The sequence below is a fragment of the Perissodus microlepis genome, chromosome 6, assembly GCF_051167445.1.
Source record: "Perissodus microlepis isolate ML-2025 ecotype Zambia chromosome 6, ASM5116744v1, whole genome shotgun sequence".
NCBI classification, from domain to species: Eukaryota; Metazoa; Chordata; class Actinopteri; order Cichliformes; family Cichlidae; genus Perissodus; species Perissodus microlepis.
In genome coordinates, this window is record NC_140466.1 from 14,517,284 (window position 1) to 14,540,702 (window position 23,419).

The 23,419-nt window shown below is 39.6% G+C and overlaps 2 protein-coding genes across 3 annotated transcripts in view; both read right to left on the reverse strand.

Annotated features, from left to right (window-relative positions):
- Nucleotides 1-1,450: 1,450 nt before the first annotated feature.
- On the reverse strand, nt 1,451-8,274 carry LOC146385304 (uncharacterized). The gene is made up of 6 exons (XM_084929978.1): nt 8,168-8,274; nt 4,829-5,127; nt 4,400-4,638; nt 3,511-3,636; nt 3,234-3,399; nt 1,451-2,463 (listed from the first exon to the last, which is right to left on the reverse strand). Exons 2-6 carry the CDS (start codon nt 5,079-5,081, stop codon nt 2,285-2,287), a joined length of 963 nt encoding a protein of 320 aa, XP_084786104.1. The 5' UTR covers nt 5,082-5,127; nt 8,168-8,274; the 3' UTR covers nt 1,451-2,284.
- A 2,571-nt stretch (nt 8,275-10,845) lies between these two features.
- The window catches only part of evi5l (ecotropic viral integration site 5 like), a 43,162-nt gene continuing 30,588 nt past the window's right edge, over nt 10,846-23,419 (reverse strand). For both annotated transcript variants that reach the window (XM_084930963.1, XM_084930962.1), the window contains 6 exons: nt 23,084-23,224; nt 22,814-22,990; nt 22,204-22,350; nt 21,668-21,763; nt 21,427-21,522; nt 10,846-14,977 (listed from right to left, as the gene is read on the reverse strand). In XM_084930963.1, coding sequence (XP_084787089.1) covers nt 14,660-14,977; nt 21,427-21,522; nt 21,668-21,763; nt 22,204-22,350; nt 22,814-22,990; nt 23,084-23,224 — 975 coding nt within the window. In that variant the 3' untranslated portion in view covers nt 10,846-14,659. The remainder of the gene's footprint in view (nt 14,978-21,426; nt 21,523-21,667; nt 21,764-22,203; nt 22,351-22,813; nt 22,991-23,083; nt 23,225-23,419) is intronic.

The following is a 23,419-nucleotide window of genomic DNA, read 5'->3' on the forward strand; positions in this document are numbered from 1 at the left end:
AATACAAGGAACTGCCCAGGAGTTAAACCATGTTTCAGAAGCACCGTAAAAGTTCAAAGGGTCGTCGTCCATCACTTCCTGTTTCTTGCACAATTTAACACCGAGGGTGTTTTGACCGCATGTTAGGACCAGTGGGAGGCTTGCAGAGACGTTATTTACTGCCATATTTCTAAAACATACTAATGTAAATTTTGAAATATCTTTGCATGCCATGCATAACCAAATGGTAAAGATCTCTTCTTAAGTATGAACAACATCATGTTAATTTTAAGTACTTACTTTATACAGTTCGGTCCATAATTTGCTGGACAAAAACAGATTTTGTGGTTTTGCTTCTGTATACAACCCCACTGAAATTTAGATTAGTATGTGACTGAAGTGCAGGCTGTCAGCGTTGATTCAAAGAGTTGAACAAAAATGATGATTCATGACTTTAGATAAAGTTGTCTGTATTTTTTGTTTTCGGTTTCAATAAAAACAAAATTACCACAACAGTCGGATACGTGTGGTGTGAAGAAATCTTCTGAACACAATTGAGTAAAATAAAATTAAATGAATTATTTAACCATTTGAACAGATGCCAGAGTTTACCTCCCCAAACAGGCTGAAATGTTGATTCACTCTGACTCATGTGGGATCAATTGTACAAGAGGAAAAACTTGATAACTTGGCTTCAGTTAAAACAAATGTGTAACCTTTGCAGTTATGCAATGCCACATAGGAGAGGGGGAAGCACTGCTGACCTTTGTATATTGAGTGTGCCATGTTTAAGGTGGATAAGTCATGTTCCCCTGAATCCAGTGCAGAGTTATCATAGTTTTGTATCTTTTAGGTTTTTATCTTCATTTCATTTAGAATTTTTTTTGCTTTTGCTTTTGGTTCAGTTTCGTTTCAGTTCGTTTCCTGATCGGGTTTTTCTGGTTTCAGTTTAGTTTTTATTGTTTCAGTGTGTTTATCTTTAGTTTTTATTAGCTCAGTGTTAGTCTTCCACAGTCTCAATAGACACACAAGTTTTAATAAAATTATACCAAACTAACAAATATTACAACTAAGGATATTTCCTCTCTATTTTTTTATTTATTTATTTTAGCTGTATTTAATTATAGGTTTCCAAAGGTATAGAAGTAAAGCCTAGTTTTTATTTTTAAGTTAATCGAAATGTTTTTTTGCACATCTAGTTTTAGTTTGGTTTTAGTTAACTGTTAAAACCTTGATCAAGTACAACAAAGAAAATTAAAACTATTGCTATACTACTCACCTCTAAGTTAAGTGCACTTTAAAAGCCTTAGTTTAGATAAGTTAAAGCTCCAGCCACACTCGTAGTATCAAACATTACTGCTTGACGGACAAACTGAGAGCAGTAAAATTCTTTGTACTACTTTAACTTATTCAGACTTTATCCTCTTTTCCATGTAGTAGGAGGTGTTTATCAGACCCTGTCTTTGGACGATACACCTTACTTTAGCAAATCTTCAATCTAAAACGAATAAACTCAAAAGAATTCCCTATCAATATTTCTTTCTTCTTCAATTTTGTTTAATTATTACAAAGTTAAGAGTACATGTACACAACATTATACTATATTAAGAGCCAGAAAGCTCAGCTTTTGTTGCACACAGCACTGCTTTTATTAATATTTGAACAATAACTCTGAATATCAACTCTAACCAGGAATAATTAATCAGTGGGAGTCTCAGACTTGGTGTCCCGTTAATACAAAAACACTGGAAAACACACCACATGTCCACAAGAATTAAAGTCTAAACACAGCTTAACTGAAATAATAATAATGATCACTAATATAATAATAGTGACTCTGACTTTGGATGAAGCTATAAAGAAGATGGAAGTAAGCATTAACAGTGCTGTGATTTTTCCTGTTAGTAGATTAAAAGAAGTATAACTATATTCCTCAGTATGTGGAAAGAAACAAAACAAAAAACAAATAGCTCGATATCACTAAGTACACCTGAAAAATAAGCATCAGTTAAATCAAATGCACTGACTGAGGATGTATTTTGCATTTACAATTTTAATTATTAAAGTATTGTTGTAACCAGTACCGTTTTTTGTACTTTCCTTCACATAAATAAAGTCATTTCACTACACTGCTGAGACTCAACACACCCTACCACAATGCCTGTGGTATATAATACACCTCCAACACTGTACACAGCTTTGCATGAAATATTAAACGCTGTCTTGGGAACAACACAGTCAAAGATTTAGATCCCAGTTCCCGTTCCTCTTCATTGAGAAGGTTAAAGTCTCGAGTGGGGCAGAATCAGCGGTAGGCGCAGTGTTGCTCCTGGTGCTGCCGCAGGTCCACTTTATGCTGGAAGCTGTAAAGGCATCGTGGGCAGCGGTAGGGCCTGTCATCCCTGTGCTTTCGGCTGTGGGTGATGAGGTTGGAGCTTTGGCTGAATGCTTTGCCACATATCTGACACACGTGGGGCTTCTCGCCTGGCAGACAAACAGGGAGAATTGAACGCTGTTATTGCTTGCTTTCAGAATCCAGATATGACACAAAAACGAACCAATCAGGTTTAGAATCTAAGGTTAAAAAATGTATCAAAGGGAACTGTTATGTTTTCCTTTCTTTCATATTTTTTCCTTTTACAAAGGTGGATAATAATGAGCTTAGTGTGCTCTATAATAATCCCTGTGGGCAAAGAGCTCAGATTTTTTTTTTGGTCTTCGATGTGTATGACATCAAACAGAGAGGATATCGTCATCTAAGGGGAACACTTTTGAGCACAGAAAGCCCCACCCACTATCTGAGGGGCAGCCAATCACAAGAAAGCTGGTTAAAATGGTGCTAAAACTGCTTGTTTCAGACAGTGGATAAACTAAAGGGTGGCAACAAAGTCCAGGAATATATATATGTAATATAATATTTATTATTAAAAAAAAAATCAACGCTACTCTAGTAGAGCCTGAGAATAAAAAGACATATAAAGGAATTACATATGTACTAACTCTGTGTAGTGGATCTGAAGTTCATTAATAACGTAAAACGTTGTACTTTTACGTGTGCTGGAAACTTCACATCATCAGGAAGTAGTCTGAGCCTTTTTACAGTCTGACTTTTATGCCAATTTTAATGAGCCAGATTTCATATTAGGCAAACTGACTAACTTAAAGGATACTAATATACACACGTATGTTAGTAGTGCTCATTTTAGCAGAAAACACCAGACTGTTTTACTGAGAGCAGGAGTGCACCAACTCACCAGTGTGGATGAAGGTGTGTTTCTTCATGTCAGACTTCTGGTGGAAGCGTTTGCCGCAGTACTGGCAGGGATAGGGCCGGGTGTCTGAATGAATGAGCAGGTGAGTGGAGAGGGTGGAGGAGCGCTTGAACACTTTTCCACACACCGTACAGCTGAATGTCCGCTCCTGAAAACAGCAGACAGTCATGGATCTGACAAAGCTCTATCCCAATAAATGGTTGATTTTACATCCAAAGATGTAACAGAATAATGCATTTAAAGGCAAAGTGACGCTGACCTTCCCCCTGCAAGGTGCCTGCTCATTACCAGCCCTGCCGGACTTGATGTGTGCCACTGACATACGGGCTCTGCCTCTGTGACTCTTACATATGTGAGTTTTCAGACTTGACAGACATGAAAATATCTGCAAAGACAAGTTGCAACAATTTAACATATCAATGAGGAATTTTTAAGTTATGGCTAATTAGAGGTTAGATTTTTCAAACAATCAAAGGAAGCTAAGGAGCACTGATGTATTCATTAGTTAATATTGTGTTTCTTCAGTCTATAAACTTTTACATGACTGAAATTGTTGAGCCTAGTTCATGGTTCATGGGTCTCTTGGAGGACATTCGGAGGATTTTTATGAATATATGGAACTGCTGCAGGTAGGTTACCCGTCAAAAAAATTGCATCACCTTCAGAATAACTGAAAAAAGGCATTTCTAAAACGAAACGTAATAAATAAATAACTGTATTGTGCATTTTAATATTTTATTTGTTGTAAAAATGACTACAATAAACACAATCTACGATATATGTCTTGCGGCCCTATGCTGCACCAGGAGTCTAAAGGAAAAAAGATTGATTGATTGATGATATATGTCTTTTTAGTCTTTGTCTTCTGGTGGATGTTTGTTAATCTGTCTTAAGTAAAGATAGCTTTATAGCTATATAATAATATTATTATTACACAATGACCTTAATAATAATATAATATAATAATATAACAACAACAACAACAACAATAATAATAATAATGTACTAATACCCAGTACATAATAAAAAACTAAAATGCAATAAAATCCAAAGAAATAGTACTTCTGTAAAAATCATAGAAAATAAATCTAAAAATAAAAAGTCAAAATGAAATAAAAACAGGAACTTCATAAAAAAATTGTTGTAACCTTTCCACAGAGTAGGCACTCCTGCCTCGGAGCGCTGATCTTAGAGCAGCTGCTGCTCCTGGTCTCTCTCAGGATCTGATGGTGCTCCAACTCTCTCAGTCCGGACAGTTTGTCGGGATATCCAGACCTCACCTGAAGACTCGACAATACTTCTGGTTTGGGAGGCTGACAAACAACTTTCTCCACTTGGCTAAAAATATTTGCGTTGACGGGACTGCAGGCCTCAGCAGAACTGTGGTCTGAAAAGAAAAGCAGACAGACAGTTTTTGAAAAATATGAAAAATAAGTTTTTTTTTCTTTAATTAACACGGAAAAAAAGTTGGGTCCTTGTTCTTTTATTGGACCAAACAGAGCTGCTGCTGATCACATTTAAAAGTGTAAAGTTTAGTCTTAGGAGAGCTAAAACAAACAAAAGACGTTGTCACCCACCGTATGATTGAGGACTGAATGGGTGACGGCTCCCATTTTCATTACAGAACTTCAAGTCCTGCTGTAATAAGACAGTGGCGATTGCATTATCACCGTTTGTCTTCGGTTTGGTGTACTCCAGGGATGCGTCCCAGGCTCCCGCCCTTTTTTCCAGTTCACTGAACATTACTGCAGTGGCTCCAGGGCTGGGGCTTCTTGCCACGTGACGAAGGTGGTGCAGCCCACCGCGCTTCACCAAGAAAGAACGAGGCATTGCTCCGGGGTCTATTGCTCCTGCTGTAATCCTGTTTTTAAGGTACCTAGAAAATGAAAATAAAGTTAATTCAAATGCAATATATGTAAACAGCCTGTTGTAAAAGATGTAAGAAACAAAGCAACTAAAATATGTTTTTTATGCACACAGTAAAATTTTACACTAAAGACATAAAACAACGTGAATGACCAACAGGTTACACATTGTGTCTATAATACCCAAAAGAGGGCAGTAGAACTGTACTTTCTATATAGTTTCCTGCTTGAAAGTCAAATACATATACAGAGTTAGACTGTTCAGCAGATACTGTTTTTCTGATAAGTAAATCAGAAAAAACAACCCAAAATGTGTATTTATTGATTAATGTAACAATTATTGATGAGGCTGCTTCTCACCCTTTTATGTCCCTTATAGGCAATCTGTGTGCCTATAAGGGTGCATCTGTGGTTTAGCTTTCCTCTCACTGGGCTCCTGACGATTTATCTGAAACTGTTATTTAGCAGAAACGTGAGCCAGGACCAGAGTGCACACGTCTGGGAGAAACACAATTTCCTCCTTCAGTTTAGCGAAGAAAGCTCAGCTCGCTGTCAGCCACTGAAAAACTCAGCTGATATTGTTTTGTTGCTGTGATTATTTTGCTATGAAATGCTAAAAAAACCAAACCAAAACAAAACAAAAAACCTCCACTATTATCAAGTGTGTCTAGTTTTTCCATCACAGATGACAGCGAGGATCTCTGCTTCCTGAAGAAAAACAAGTTAAACTCCTCACACCTTTTTTTTTTGTTTCATTAGTTAACACTGAAGGCTAGAAATAGTATTATTTTTTTATTGACATCATCATCTTTTCTCCAAATGTGGTTTCAGACATTCAGAGTCATATCAGAGCTGTGAAAATGTCACTTAACAGCACCACAAATCATGACTCAGTGCACAAATGTGCGTGCTGTGCAGAAACTGAGGTATCACACCACGAATAAAAAAACAAACAAAAAACGCTGCAGCTTTAAAATCGTTTTTTTCAAATGAAGCAAAAATATGGTTTAACTGATAGGACTTGCACATGGGTGACAAATTAAATAAAGTAGCAGTGAGCGGACGGCTGAAGGTTCTGTTCAAGGTGCAAATCAATGCAAAGCATTTGGAGCGATCGTCTTTATCCTAATGTCTGTTCCAGTACGACGAACCCTCCATCCAGAGAGACGCCGCTGATTCAAAGCATGATGAGCATAAAAATGTCACACGCTATGTGCTCACTGGATATCAAAGCAGCTGAAGAGCCCTTGCAGAGCTTGGACCGACATCTGAGACAGCACCACCACCATCAACATATGAAGAATACCAAATATCTATTATATAATGGGTAAATGAGTAAAAGGATGGATGATAAATATCTCCAGAAGAGTACAAGTGATTTACAGAACAAATGCCAGGATGCACAGGCTCTTATCTGGTGGCCAAACACCTCACTGAGAGTCTTTGTTCTGGTTTTTCTTCGAACCTGTCACCTGTCTGTAGTACCAGGAGCTGTAGGTGAATTCTTAAAATGAAAGAAGCTGCCCAGATACTCAAGCCCAAGTTACCCATTTAAGCTTGTTTACAGTGATGAAAGAAGCACTCAGATCTCTTACTTGGGTAAAGGTAGCAATAAGAAGAACAATATAAAAAAAAGTAAATATCCTGTATTAAAAGTAGTAAAATGCAAAAACGTACTTAAAAATAACTTGTTCTATAGAAAAACAAGTCCCCACATCCTGACTTATTTTAAATAAAAGTGCTGCTGAGCTTCATAAATGTTATTTTATTGCAACCGAAGTAAGGCTATTTTTATTTTAACAGCATATTATGCATTTAGGTAGTTTCCTAACTGGGTTCCCAATCTGGGGCATGAGGGCCCCTCCTAAATGTTGCATGATAAATCTGTGTAGATCATTATACGGGACAGGAAAAAACAAAAATAAACTTCTGGCACACAAGTTTGCAATAAATTTTGAGCTTTCAATTATGTTTTCTGTGCAAAATATGGATGAATTTAACGTGTTTGCGCCTCGAATAGAGAAACGTGACTCTGTGAAAACGTCTGCAGCGCTTTGGTGTTTTTCATGTTTTTTTTTTCATATATACAATCTTACTCTTTAAAAAAAAACAGCATCAGACAAAAACAATGGGGTAGTAAATTATTTCAGTCTGAACTTTAGTAATGCATAGAAATAAACTAGGTGCAAATCCTCAAGTACAGGTAACAGAAATCTGTTTAGTAAATGTAATTTCCCCGCTTTATTGATATTTAGCTACTGAAAGTTACTTCCTTATGTAGTTATTACAGACAAAGTAAACTGATTTAAATTTCTGGAAATCAGATAAGATCAGGTCTGCGCTGCTGACTTGCTGATGATTTGTTTCGCTCAGTGTAGATTTATGGATGAAGGAGAACTAACTCTTTGCCTTTGATTTAACATCGAGTGAGCTTACAGAGCTTTCAGAGGCCTGATGTTGACATATATGTGCACTGACTTAAAAGTTTAGTCATTCACCTCAAATTGTCTTTATTAGATGAGAGATTAACAAAAACACCGCTACATATTGCAGTAAAACAACTGCTGCAGTGCATTTTTAGACAAAGAAATGACGTGTTCAGACAGGTGTGGACCGCTGACCATGTTAATGTGTTTTGTGAAGTGTCTGACAAAATTTAGATCTGACATATATGTCGACATGCTGCAGCCACTTTCGGTATGAATGGGCAGCTAGATGAAGGAAGAAAGCGGTTTATTTCTACATCTTTGCACCAGAAAATCTGGCCTGGCATACAAAAAGCTTTGCATGCCACCAGCTTAACTCTGCCCCGACTAAGATTCTTTCTTTTAAGGATGATAAAATGACAAGAAGGTACTTCTAGATGAAACTTTTCTGCATTTTTTGAGACTGCTGCATAAAACAAAACATGGCCTCTTAAAGTAAGTCATAATCTGAATCCACCTCATTTATTTTCTATATATTATTTTAAAATCTAACTTAACCTGAGTTGGAATGAGAAAAAAAAAGTCTACAAAAAAAGAGAAAAGAAATAAAAGTGTAAATACTCACCAAAGTTCTCCTCCCAGCACTTCTGAGCTTCACACGCACTTTGCATAAAATAATACGGGAACCCCTGAAATGGAGTTAAAGCGGTCACATGTGCGATCAGTCTGCCGTCGAGGTGGACTGTGAGACGCTGCTGACATCTGAAGGTCGCTCTAATGCGAGCACAAGAGGATGAGGAAGTATTTTAGATTTGACACTCCAACCACACAGCTTCCTCAGACAAAACACACACAAACACTCACAGCAGCAGCAGCGCAAAATCAGTCCAGTTTTACTTTAAAAAAATGTGCAGATACATGACACGTCGCACAAAAACACACCGGCATAAATCAGAGAGGAAGTGGATGGACTGTGCTGAAAGTTCTTAGGAAAGTTTTGACACTCTTGTGTTGACACAGTGTTGTTACCAAACACACCAGTGAGGTGAAACTTAAAAAGAAGCTCGGCTGATGCAACGGCAGATTCCTTTCCATAGAATTTAATGAAATCATTAAGCTAAAACATCAGTGACAAATAAACACAGGAGGGACAAGTGTGAATACATTTCTGTGGAATGTTTTGAGAAATACTTTCATAAACAAATGAAATATTACCGCCTACGTTTCACTAAAGCAGACCTCGGAGCGACTCTCCTGGTTAGAACTGTCGCCTCACAGCAAGGAGGACCTGGATTTGAAATTAGTGACCGAGGCTTTAACGTGTGAAACCAGCATGTTCTCCTTGTGCCTGTGTGGGTACTCTGGTTTCCTTTGACAGTGGCCGCAGGTGTGAATATCCAGGGTGCACCCCGCCTCTTGGCCCATCACAGCTGGAACAGGCCGCTGTGCCCCTGTGACCTGGATAAATGGATGCGTACTCTACATATTTAACTGTTTCCATGTCGTATAACAGGAAGCAGTTTTGACCAAATATTTTTAAACGCAGATCAACAGTTGGCGCATTTCCTTTGGATACTAAGTCTATTTTATTTAATTAGCACAAAATCACAATAACAGTTTCCTCAGTGCGCTTAATATTTTAAGACCCTGCAATAATACAGAGAAACACAAGCACTTGGCAACAGTGAGAAGGACAAACTCCTTTTATACTGGAAGTAACCTCCAATATAAAGGGAGGGGGCGGTCATCTGCTGCGACCGTGGGGGTGATGGGAGGGAGACAGGACAAAAGGCACGCTGTTGAAGAGAGGCAGAGATTTATAATAACTAATGGCTCATCTTTGCAGTTTTTTTCCCACGTTGGTAGAGCAGGTCACCTATTGATCTGAAGGTTAGTGGTTCGATCCCTGGTTCCTCCAGTCTGCATGTTGTGAGTGTGAATGTGTATGAATGTAGTTAGGAAGCACTCGGTTAAGAGAAAGTGTGTGGTTGGGTGAATGTGGCATGTTGTATAGAGCACTTTGAGTAATCTGGGAGAGTTGAAAAATGTTATATAAGAATCAGTCCATTCACTGCCTGAACAGAGTTTCGTCATGTTACTTTTGCACTATTATGCACTTTTTGTTTTTACATGGCTTAATTAAGGTACTCATTAGGCTGACATCTGGGGCCAGAGCTGAAACTGTTCTGGGCCAGCAGTGTGTCTGCAACCGGCCCATGGATGCACACAACTTACCCATGGCCCACCGGCAAAGAATGATGGCCCTTTGGTGGCCCAGATCAGGTTTGCCAGAGGTGATCCACATATGGGCCAGCACAGGACCACCAGTGTGTCTGCAACTGGCCTTGTGCTGGCCCATGTGTGGGCCACCTCTGGCAAACCAGATCTGGGCCACCAAAGGGCCGTCATTCTTTGCGGTATGTGGGCCATGTGTAAGCACATTGTGTGGGCCAGATTCAGGCCATACACATTTTGCTATGTGGGTAGTCCAGCCTATAAATAATAAATGAATTACCTAGTTTTCAGCATCCCTCTGAGGCAGGATGGAAAAAAGGCAAATCAGACACACATTAATCCCTGTAAATACTTTGGCAAAATTTGACATGTTGTTCTACATTATCTCAAAACCTCATACCACACATTACTCATAAATGCTCAGTTTATGACCAAACCATGCTCCCCTGAACTGGGCTGCATCACCCTTTTGTAATAATCTTACTACGTTTGCGTGTGAAATCCTTTCTCAAGTCTTACTAACAACAACCTGGTGATTCATAGTTCATAGCTACCGAGTAGGCTGTTAAACTCATACGTCAGCGTGCAACCCTGAATTTTAATCCATATGTAAAAAGCTCATCTGTGTTTACAGTCTTGTTATTATAAATAAAGATTTCACTCAATTTTTGCACGAACAGACCGAGAAGTTTCAGAGTTAGTAATACTGATGTAGGCCAGAATGAGTCAAAACTATTCTGTTATGCTAATTTGACCAGTGAAGACTGTTACAGAGTGTGATTTTATCATATTATCATTTCCTGTTTATTTTCCATACTATGACTTTCACAAGGTATTTAAACTCTTCCTGCTCTGTGCATGTTCACCTTTCCACCTGCCTTCCTCTCACTCAGTCTGCCATGTTTTTAGTCTTTAAACTAAACGTCTTTAGTAGAAAAGAGAGTACGTGTACGTGTTTTAACCTCACGCAACAATCAGTTTGTTATGCAACACTTTAAATGCAGCACGGTGACAAGGCATCTCTCGTTAGCGACTAAGACAAGTTTAAAAGAGAAATCAGGCGGTTGCAAAGGTGCAATGTCAAAGTTTATTTTGTATCATTCGTAGGATACAGAACACTGAAATGTATTTTTCCCCATCATACTGGAATTTTATATAATTTTTACTGTCATTTAATATATTTGACAACATCAGCTGAACTGCAAGAGAGAGAGAGAAAGAGAGAGGATGGATGATGAATGATGCGGCTGTGGATCTCAAACAGTCGCCACATACAGTACATAAATCTGAGAAACTCTAGGCCAGACTGACACCATCTGACAAGAGAAAAATCTTCTCCTCTTATTTCTTTTTCTGCTTCGAATCAGGGAAAACATGTGGCGGATGTTCCAGTTTTAAGATGATGAATCTGGAGTAACACAGTGTGACGTAAAGCAACTAAGTGTGTAAATCTCTCTACTTTTATGGCACATTGTGACATTTAATCGCCATCATCATGTGTATCGCTGTTAACGGGACGAGCCAAAGTATGGATGGGAATTCTAAAAAACCAACATGAAGGATGAAGGCTAGTACCGTATTCAAAACTGATTTACAAACATATCAAAATGCTTCATCACAGTAGGTAAGAGCTGAATTCAGACAGAAGTGAGAACAGAAGCACCGTTACTGAACAGCTGTTTACAGATGTGTTGAGGGACCCTAATTTACTGATCCATATTTTTGGTTAATTATGGAAAGTTCCTGAATTCAAGCTTTCTTCAATTAGTTGATGTGTTTTCTTCTTGGGGTTCTTTTGGACTGGAATACAAACTGTACTCAAATCCTAAAGGTTTTAATAGTGATAGGTTAGGTTTAAGTTTAGTTTGAAGTATGTTTAATGCATTAATGAAGAAGAAAGTAAATAGACAGATTTTCCTCAAAATATGGTGCAAACTTGACACAAAATGTCCAGAAAATCATCAATAAAAAGGGAAACTGATGATAATTTTCAGCCAATATTTTTAGGAGCTAATTATATTATTACACTGCTCCTGAATGTGCAAGAAGATAATGTATTAAAAGACTGCAATTTAAACCTCAAACCATGAAAAGCAGTCATAAAAATGAGGGTATTCCGTGCATTTATTTGAGAAAATTATAGCCTCTGTGTGATTCTTGATAAATCTAATTATTCATGGTTGCTTGCATTTTAAGCCTCTAATAGATTGAGTTTCTTTTCCCATTTACAGCACGGCCTTTTATGTCTTCCATAATGAAAAAAGGGCTAATTGCATTACATAAATGCACTGAAATCAAAGTATCCCTATAGAGGGGGCCCGATATATCCAAAAATCGTGATGATTATGACCTTCTGCATGAAATTTAGTTTGACATGACGCAAAATATCATGTCATGTAACTCACTTGCCTTCTGCAGGCCACACACAAGGGTCCAACTCTCATACTAAACAGAGCAGATGCAAATTTGTAAAACTGAAACGCTTGTACAACGGTCATTTTGGTTTGACAATATCTTAGCAGTGATTCCAGGGTAGAGATTTCAGTTTCCACAACCATCAGTGACCACTAAAAAGCTGTTACTTGAAACAGTATGGTGGGCAAACTGACATCCTCTTTAGTTCTTTGAAGGCCATTACTGGTAGATCCAATTTCTTAATTTCTGAGAGGATGGCAATAACGCTCTGCTCTTTTTAGATTTGCATTACATAAAATATGCTTTGTTATGAAGCAGAAAGTCTCTAAAGGATTTAGAGACAGTTGGTCCATAGAGTGAAGAAACACAAGACAAAGACTATCTTTAAGGTCCCTCTGAAGAAATGCACATGTTGAAAAACGATCCCACCACGAATCCACACCAGCTCTCACGGCTCAGCGCCACGAAGCTGGGCGTGTCTTTCTCTGTAGTGCAAAAAGCAAAGATCACTGCTCTGTAGATATAACACCCTGTTTGATAAACTATACACACTCCAGTACAGCTTTAAATATCATCTATATGTTCCTGTCACACAGTATATTTCATATGTTTCCATTCATTTTACAGCCATTTTTTTTTTTTAAATAGAATATATTGTTTGATATGTTAAACGTTTTTCTACCCATGCTCTCTCCTGTCGTGAAGATACTGACGACCTTTGCCGAGGAAACGGCCCTCTGCAGTCATTGGCCCACACTTTTAGCTGTCAGAAAGCGATAAGAGCCAGATTACTTGGGTTTATCTACTTTGTTTCCTGGAATCATTTGATCACTCTCATTTCTGTCTTAATATGAAGGCTAAGTAATGGAAACTGGTTAGCACAGCATAAGCTCAGGGCTGTCCAAATATAAAGAAGTCTGACTTTCAGCACTCTCAAGAGTTTATTAGCAGCTACAGCCTTAGCTACTTGGTTTAGTATGCCGAGTTGCTGATAACTAGTCCATAATAGCAAATATAACGTGTCTGTCAAACTCTACGCAGTCTTACTTGAATCCATACAAAAGCTCAAGTGTAAAAACAAAGCTGTGCATGAAATCAGCCAACTCCATCCAAGTTGTAGCTTTACACAGACATCAGAGTGGTCTCATCTCGGTCTCAGTCTGACAGGGAATAAAGGCATCTGCCAATATGTTGAAGTACTCCCAACAGAGTCTGGTGTTAAAAGCTGAAAAGCTTCTGGGAGAAAGTTAAACCATTCAGTTTTTTAGACATTACTCCAAGTAGTAATCTACATCGATATAGAGTTAATCTTGAGGTTGGATGGTAACCTCACAAGACTGACAAAAATAAAATAAAATAACAGAACAAAAAAATAAAATAATGGAGGAAATAAGTCAAATCATAGCAGCACATTTTCTGTCTCTGAAGCACTCGGCGTGTGTCACAGTGAGCCCGTGACAGATGACTCTAGTTGGCACAAAGGACGTTGTAGAAAGTTTGGCCTCTTTCAGTATGTCTACACTCCTACAAGTTTCATATAGATATATAAAAAAAAATTTCAACAATATCAAAATAAATTACAACACATAAAAAAAACCAAACAAAAAGATTTGGCAACACTGAGTTTCTGCCTTTTTGTGGCTTGCTGTGAACGTGAACGGTTGTGCGTGTAACTCACTTGCCTTCTGCAGGCCACACACAGGCAGCACAAGTACTCAGTATGCTAAGGGTTCATTTAGGAATGCCTTTACGTGATATGCCTGTAGAGTTTGATACAGATGTGTGCGTATTCCTGCTCCGGACCACTTCTTCGTATAATCATCACCACTTAAATTTCTTTTTCCTTTTTGTCTTTCTTTTTTTTTTCTTTTTAAAACACAGAGATGAACAGATGGCGGCTAGAAGTTTCTTTTAAAGGCAGTGAAGATGGATGAGGGCGAAAAGGGAGGATAAGGATGTATTTAACTCTGAACTAATCAGGGAGAAGAGTCGTATACGGTTGGCCAGAGTATACAGTGCGTCATATGTCTTACTCAGCTTAGAGGGAGGAAGGATTTTCCTTCTGTGTGTACTCGTCTTTCACTTGTGGCCACAGTCACAGATTCAGGTCCAGTGGTAGATTTTGAGCAGCGAGCGGTACATTTTGTTCGTATGTGATTTGTTCATGTTTTTGATCGATGTGTATTTTGACAGTCTGTGGCACAGTTACACGTGGGGATGAGGAGGGAGGCTGTACGTAAGCTCTTTGCCAGGGAGCGACAGTGTGGGAAACAGGTGTTGGAGACAGTAACGAGGAGCAGAGACAACAGGTAGTGATGATCACCAGAGGTCCAATCAATGCCACTATGTCTGCATCAAGTAAAAGATAAAGACTGGAGAGGCTGAGGAGGAGGACTTGACTGGATACTACAATCCCAGTTCCAGCGTCTCTTCAGATCATAGGGGATCTCAGCACCCTCCCGAGGTCTCAGTTATCCAGTGCCTCGGTGCACACAATGCTGCCATAAAGCTGCTGTGGGTCCGGATGCGTCTGCACCCGCTCTTCTGCCTCGCTGTCCGTGCTGCCCTCGCTGTCGAGGCGTGGAGACGGGTGACATTGGCCAGAAAGACTGGGGTAGAGGGCGGTGGCCGGCAGTGGGCTGGGAAGGAGGTCCTCATCTGAGCTGAGGAAGTCCCCCTCAGCGGAGGCGGGGCTGGCCAGGCAGAGATCCTGGTAGTTGGTACTTCCCCCTCCACCGGTGACCCTGGAGCTGGGGGTCGCCTTCTGTCCTCGCAGCTGCCTGATCTGAGAACAAAGGAGGAGGTTTTTAGTCAAAGGTAGGCTGGCTGTGGTTCAGATGTATTTCCCCCCCACCCTCAGCTAATCTGGATAAAATCACCAGCCAGTACAGGTTGTTAGAACATCTTGTAAAAACGCTGTTCTTCTCCTGATTGCACTGAAATATAGACCGTATATTCATGCTGAACTGGCTCACATAGATGTATATAGAGCAGCATTATTAAAACAGGACAAAGCATTTTATTTGGTGCTAATTATTTTTAACAGTAGAAAAACACATTTATGACCAGTTTGGTGGACCCTGATTACTGATCCAGATTTTTTTTAGTTCCTGAATTCAAGCTTCCTTCAGTTAGTTTACATGTTTTCTTTTTGGGGTTAGACGTGACACATTTAGTGGCAGCAGCACGGCACAATAAATATAGCACCTCTGGGTTTTATTCCAGGAAGCGCATTTAACAAACTTTAACTTCAAATTTAATCAACGTTCTGGGATTTTCTGACCTAGAAACAGAGTGTGTTACCATGGTTACTGACTCAGAGTTTAAGTTAATTCTGAGAACTCGGTTATCTCAGTTTCCTTCAGCGCAGGGTTAACAAACTCACAGCTGTTTCTTAAAACCTGATTACTTGAATTGGGTCCTTCATACTTTATTACGTCAACAAGAAGGGTCAAAATGTTTTTGAGGAAGGATAATCTAAAAAAGGAAATTTTTTCTCAATACCCCAGAAAAACGTTTTAAGCAGAGCCAGGGAAAAATTACCACCATTTATTAATTATGGTGGCAATTTTCATTTACTCCAGCTTAAAAGACTTTTTGCTTACTCGATAGGCAGAAAAAAAGCAAAATGCCTTTAGTTTGGATGAAACAACAAGGTTTATGTGCAAAGTCCATCTCCTAAAAGCCGATCCCTTCCCAGATAATTCCCTGAAGTGAAATAATTTACAGTATTTACATTTCAGAGGGGAAAAAAACTCTCTCCCATCTGCCTGCAAACTTCTTTTTATAGAAATTTCATCAGTACGTCCGTGCAATAAACAGTATTATCTTAAACGTTCTCCTCCTAAATACCTGTTGACAAAAGGTTACGAATTTTGCAAGAAACAGGACAAATGAGTGTATGTTACTGAGCACTATTGTAGCATGAGGCCTAATGGTTTTTAATGCTTTTAAATACGTTTGACACGTCTTTGCAAAGCCACTAAATGTCAGGTGATTGGAATTTTTTTTTTTAACAGGTTGTTGGGTGTTAACAAAAACCAAAAACAAAAAAAACCCAAAACCCTGTGAAACCCACTGATGCATTTTTTTCTTACCATTAAAAGATGTGCAAATAGGACTGTGGGATCTTTACAGCTAAATCTGAGCGTGCACCTGTCATTAGGGTGAAGGTGGTGGTACGATTTGAATTTTATTCAAGTTGACAAGAAAAGTAGCTTTGTGGAAACGTACAAGCATAAAAGGACACATTTGCATGTTTCTATTCCGCAGCTGATGTCCAACTAGCAGAGTGCAGAGTTCTTCTTGTGAGCAGCAGCGATACCACCACTTTTCACATGCATGCCTTTTGCATGTTAGCCTTGTATGTACCACAGTGACTCATGACAAATCTCAGAGGTTTTTGTTTTCCCCCAATCATAAACTCAAGCTAGCTGCAGGGCGGGGAGGTGGGGGGAGGGGGAAACCGGTGGTTAACCAGTGGAAATATTTTGACTGTGTCTGAGCTCTTCACGCTACAGCAGAGAAACATAGGAAGGCACCGGGCTTCGTAGGTTATATTCTCTCCAGTCTCTCTCAATATGAACAGGAACATCAAAATTGGCAGATAATTAAGTCTCCAAATGCTATGGAAAAGTATTTGCTTTCACAAAAAAATCAATGTCCACCTGAATCAAAATAAATGTGCGCAAGTAAAAATGTAAAATTAATTCAGCTGCATTCTATAAAATGGCTCATTATGTGTCAGCAACGCCAATATGACTCAATCGTATGATGATCGCTTTCAGCTCTATACTGAGATTTTTCTAAAGGGTTCATTGCTTCCTCATCTGTACTCACGCAAGTTTCGATCTCATTTATGAAAACCACGGCTTTGATCAAAAGTGGTGGGGTGACAAGAAGAAAAGAGGAGAGGAGCGCTAAAGGGCAGGGCCGTCTCATCACGCCCCCTCACTCTGAAGTTTAAACATACTCCCTCCTCCTAGTCACGCACAGACACTCTCTGAATGAACAAACCCACAGTGTATGCTGACTGATAACTTTCTGTCTCCAATCAGGGCTGGAGATTATCCTCATGAACCCAAGATAACACTAAATGTTGTCAAATTACATCATAAAAATCAGCAGAACTCGAGCTGTGGGCTCAGCCTATAACAGACCAAAAACAAGTTATTGAGCAGGGCTTCTTTATTCTTTTCGACCCCCCGTTTTCAGAATTAAAGTCCAGTGTGAACTAAACAATGAGAACACAGCTGTTAAGACGAAAAGTGATCTCTTGTTACGAGAAAGACATTGAAACAACTGAGTGTGTGTCGGGGTGGAAGTGGTATCTGTTCTGAGGCTGTACATAAATGACAAGATTCATCTGTGGTGGTTACCAAAAGCTGCAGAGCATCTTATACACACACACACACACACACAATGTGCATCTGTGTGTCACACGCCATTTTGAAAAGCCAGTAAAAGTGAAAGAAAATGTTCATTTATACCCCTAATAAATGATCACACATTTATACGTATCAACAGCTAATGAAAAAAATGGCTTAAATGGCCCATTTAAAAGGGCAGAAATGCTTTCGCAGGTTTCAACACAGTATCGAACCGCGGCCAAGATTCAAACCGGTCTGAATTTTTTTTTCCTGTTGAAGAAATAATCGACCAATCACAGCTTAGTAGCTGAAATCCAGGATGGTGTCATATCCTTTCAAAGCTACCTAACTGACCAAGTGACTGAGTCTACAGTAAGTGACGTGTTAATGAAATAATGAATGGATGTATTTAATGAATTCTTGGTAAATATCCAGAGATTTTTTAGTATGCTGACAAAAATAAATAAGTAATTTTAGTAATCTGAGTGCTTGTAATTTAGCTGCTTTTGTTCCTAAAATGTGGAAGAGACATCAGCTTGGATTATACCTTTAGAAATCTTTTTAATTATTGGCAATACTCTGTCTTTGTCTTCTTCTTTTCCCCCAGCTGCCCCTTTTAGGGTTCACCACAGGGGATCATCTGCCTCCAGCGATTGTGGCTCAAGAGTTGGGTGTTCGTCTTGTAAACGGAAGGTTGCCGGTTCGAGCCCCGGCTCAGACAGTCTGTCGTTGTGTCCTTGGGCAAGACACTTACCACCTACCGCCTACTGGTGATGGCCAGAGGGGCTGATGGCGCAATATGGCAGCCTCGCCTCTGTCAGGTGTGGCTACAACTGTAGCTTGCCTTCACCAGTGTGTGAATGTGAGAGTGAATGAATAGTGGTATTGTAAAGCGCTTTCCATTATATCTCACCCTAGCATCACACCAACCGCCTGGCATGTCCTCCTTAACTACATCCATGAAGCTCCTCTGAGGACTTCCTGCCTGACTTTCCTGCTGCCTAGCAACACCATATCTACCATCCTTTGTCTAATATATCTGGAATTCCTTTGTCAACATCGTAGCAAGCAACATAATATCGTGGTCCACAGAGAATCCTGCCTGACCCCATTGGTTAGCTTGTCCATCACCATTGAAAACAAGAATCTCAAAGCCACTCGATGATCTATTGTCACCCTCACCTTAAACCCATTTGCCACTCTTACTGCACACCTCATCACCCTCACTACTTCTCTGCCACTCTTGACTTCCTCATGCAGTGTCACAGTTCCTCTTTTGGCCTTCTACCACATTCTTCCTCTAGATCAGGGGTCTCAAACTTAAATGAACTGTGGGTCATCTCATTGGAGGGAACTTTAGTGTTCAAGTAGTACAAAAACAACCAAACAAACACCCACAAATATTTCTGAAAATATAGTGTTTTGTTTTTTAAAATTTAAAATATCGTATAACAAGAAAAACTACAAAAAAAAATCCCCCTCACTCTTAACTAACTACAACCTTTCATTGAACTACCAAATAAACAAATTGGTACTCTCCTTCTGGTCAGACACGCGGCAGCACTTCTGCTATAATTTTGTTCGTATTTACCAAAATAAAAATGCAGACATAAGTTTAAACATTAGTTTTTGACAGCTAGTTAAAATTGTTTTCTTTACAAAAAACTTTCACACTGAACTAACACAGCCAATCCCTCAACATGTTTGTACTCTCTGCTCATATTGACTTCATGTTAAATAATCTTTGGCTTTTTAAAGAACTTATTTTAACATCGCACTCAATAACAAACAAATCCTCCCTAACAAAAAAGTAACTTCAAGGGTCAAATTGCATGATATTTCTTCACGTCAATATACGGACCAAGAGTTCGAGACCCCTGCTCTAGATCCACAGACCCTGAGCGAAGCTCCTTCTGATCTTCTCTGACCTACTCCATCAACACTTGAAGTAAACATCACATCAAAAGCCATACTGCTGATGCCTGATGATCACCTCTCTTCTTAACCTAGCTTCAGCAACTGTGTCCAACACCTTCATGGTGTGGCTCTTCAACTCTATCTCCATAGTTACTACAGTTCTGCACATCACCCTTGGCATGAAAACCAGTTTGAGTACACTTCCTCCCCGTTCCACAGGCATCCTCTCACTCTCCATGATTGTGTTCAGTATGGTTAAAAAGTCCACCGGCCAGGTTTCCAGTCTGTCTCTGCTTCTTTCTATTTAATGGTGTCTTGAAAACTTATCTGGACTGGATGTCCTGTTTTTATCCATGATAAAAAAGCAAAAAATATTTCTGATAAAAATCAGAAAATCAGAGAAAACAATCATTTTCTGTATGACTATCTGTTTTTGTGGAAGATTCTGGCCACTCCTCATTACTTAATTCACTGAGGTGTGTGGGCATTTGTTTATGCACATCTCTGATAAGATCATGCCACAACATTTCAAAAGGCTTGAGCTCTGGACTTTGACCTCATTGAAACACTTTGATTCTTTTCTTTTCAGCCTTCCTGTTGTAGATTTGCTAGATGTTCCGTGCTTCGGATCACCGACCCGTCGGATGACCAAATTTGGGTGGAAACTTTAGCGGAAACATGGACAAATGGGCTCACATTTGACTCTAGAATACTTTGGTATACAGGGATGTTCACATGTGACTCAGTGATTGCAAAGTTCCCACATCCTGTGGCTGCAAAACAAACGCAAATTGCCCCTCCACCAGTATCACGTTTGACAGTCTGTATGAGGTGTTTGTGCTGATATGCATATGATATGTGCTGATATTAGGTTTTGACCTAACGTGGTGCTGTGCATTATGACAAAACACCACCACTTTGGTCTTGACTGTCCTAATGTCATTGTTCCAGGAGTCTTGTTTGTTCTGAAGCAACATTTTAAACCTAAGCCATGTTGGCATGTTCCTTTTAGAGAGAAGAGGGTTTCTCCTGGTAGTCCTTCCAAACAAGCCATACTCGTTCAGTCTTTTTCTAACTGTACTGTCATGACTGTTGACATTGAACATGATCACTGAGGCCTGTAGAGTAAGAGATGTATCTCAGGTTTCTTGTAATTTGTCTGAACACTGCACGGTCGGACCTTGAAGTGAATTTGTTGGGATGTCCACTCCAGGGAAGACTGGCCACTCTCATAAATGCTTTCCACTTGTAAATAATATTTCTCACTGTAGAATGATTGACAGCTTTTTTGGAAATGGATGTAACCCACCCCAGACTGATGGGCAGGGACAATTGCTTCTCTAAGTCTTTCCTCCTTTGCATTCACACCTGAATGCCCCAGACCTGCAAACTGCCAAAATGTCTGCTTTTAAAGAGGTGTTCACTCTTGCTGATGATCCTACGTACATTTGACCAGTCACACCTGGCTGCTATACTGACCCTCTTGTATTCCTGTGGAAGGAGTAATGGTGCACTTTGTTTTCATGGATCTTTATCAGATAACCACTTCTAACATCTGCTTCCATGAACTGACATTTACATCAGTGGGATTAAAATATCACTAAATGTTTTTACCTGCCGTAACTTGTTCTTTTTTTCTTCCCAGTATAGCAAAGCATGAAATGGTTTAAACTACTCATTATTCTGACGAATATTCAATTAATTAATCATTTGGAGTGAAAAAAAAAATAAAAAATCAGGCAGCTTGGAAAAATGTTTCTATTGTTTCATGTTTCCATGGTGAATACTGCATTGGTATGTAGTTTTAACAGCTACAGGTTTGCTGTGTTTTAGTATAAAACCCTACAAATAGGGTATTTTTTTTGTTTGCACCCAGCATTTCAGACAAGTGGCTGACTTGAATATGTGAGCCTGCTCGTTTGTGACTATGTGGAGAAGGTTGCCTCACCTCGTTCTTGAGCTCGGCGATCTGGTCCCGGAGCTGGTTGATGTACTGTCTGGAGTCAGAGTGGTTCAGCTGGCCCTGGATCAGCCCTTCCTCCTTCTAAAAATCAAATTTCAGACACACAAGGTTAAAGCTGAATTCACTTTGATTAATACATTGATCACTTAACTGGCTAAGACCACAGATTCAAATGTTTATACAAGGATGCACTCAGACAGACACTGAAGTACACGAGCACACACACCTGAATCTCAAGTTCAGCGATCTTCTGCCTGAGTTCAGCCATCGCAGCCATACTGTCAGCTTCCCTCAGTCGCACTGCCATCACCTCCTCTTTACTCTACATGCATCACAGGGAGGAAGGACGCACATTGACAGGAAGAAAAAAAAGTTAAACAATATTTTCTGGGTAATAAGTGAGCATTTATAATGACAATCTTTTAATGGATTTCAATTAGAGATAGTAAAGAACAATAAATTGTCTCTACATCCTGCTGTGTCATTCATCTTTCATTCTAGACTTCCTCTATTACATCTGTTGATCTTTTTCAGGATGTGAACCCCATTTATGCTCAGACCATTTTTCAACATTTCTCATGTGTCTTTTTATCTTCTCTGTTCTTTTTTTTGTCTTCAGTCAAAAGGTTTATTTTTCTATTACAGATTTTAGTTTCCTATTAATAATTCTTAATAATAAGAAAATGCTGCTCTCCACATCACTCTGCTCTTTTCTGTTAAATCTGCTCCTCTGCCTCTCTTTCCACCTTTCACTATCCAGACCTTGCAGTCTGATTCGGCCTGCTTCCTCTTCATCTCGTTGAGCTGGGCCTGCAGAGCTTTGTTCTGATTGGCCACCATCTGGAGTCGGTCCTGCAGGGCAGAGCGTTCCTGCTCGTTGCGTCCGATCAGTTTGCTGTGGATCTGGTTCTAAAACAAGAGGTTAAATGGTAGATGGTGAGAGTAGAGCTCTTATATTTATGAAAGTCTGAAAAAGAAGTGCAATTTTTTAAAACCCAAGAGTGCAAAACACACAAAAAACAACAACAAAACCCAATGAATGAAAACAAAAACATCTCACAAGTGGCACTATGGTCTAACAATTAACTTAACAAACATCAAATCTGTTCTGATTCAGTTATACTTTGTTTCATTTTCATTATGTGCATGTCAGGCACGATGCACATTCATAATTGAAAAAGCAAAACAAAATGTAATATCCCAACACCACAGGGCTGATTTCCCTAGTTCAGCAAGTTATATTCATTCTTATAAATGTGTAAAATAAACAAACATGACGACTTTTATGCTTCACAATCATGCATACATCAGAGAAGGACTCACAAGCCCACTGCTGCAGTGTGACAGTACAATGTAGTTATACAGCACCTACCTGACTCTCCAGCTGCAGGGCTTTAAGTTTAACCTCTCGGAGCTCCGCCTGGGCTTGAGCCTCCCTCAGCCTAACCGTCATCAGTTTGTCCTGCAGCTCATTCATGGCGTTCTTCTTCGGCGATTCCTTCCAGTGCCCGCCCCCACCACCAGTGCTGCTGCTACGGGACATATGATGCTGCGAAAGAGCAGACAGGTGTAACTGGCTGCTGGTACATTATGCGCACTCATGCACTCCACCAAACAGATGAGAGATCTGTTCCCATTTTACCTGCCAGCGCTGGTTCAGCTCAGTGACAGCCTCCTGCATCTCCCTGAATGAGCGCAGCGTCTCCAGCTCCCTCAGCTTCATTTGCTTCACTTCTTCCTGCAGGGTCGCCAAGTTGTTCTCATCTGGCAGGCAACTGCTCCTCTAGATAGTAAACATTTCACGGTTATAAGTTAGCAAATTCACACACGCAGCCTAATGCATATATGAAGACGTACATGGGAAAGGTTTTATGAGGAAAGGAATCCTTATTAGATTTCAGTGAAACACAATATACCTTGGTGATTAATACAGAATGTACCACAGTACCCACAGTATTATTGTTATTATTATTATTAT

Bases quoted from the DNA above. Each gene is read 5' to 3' on its own strand.
- LOC146385304 (XM_084929978.1), bottom strand. From the start codon at position 5,081: ATGCCTCGTTCTTTCTTGGTGAAGCGCGGTGGGCTGCACCACCTTCGT. The intron at 3,637-4,399 runs GTTACAACAATT...TTGTCTTTGCAG, and splicing joins AGTGCCTACTCTGTGGAAAG to ATATTTTCATGTCTGTCAAG. The intron at 2,464-3,233 runs GTGAGTTGGTGC...TTTGTCTGCCAG, and splicing joins ACACACCTTCATCCACACTG to GCGAGAAGCCCCACGTGTGT.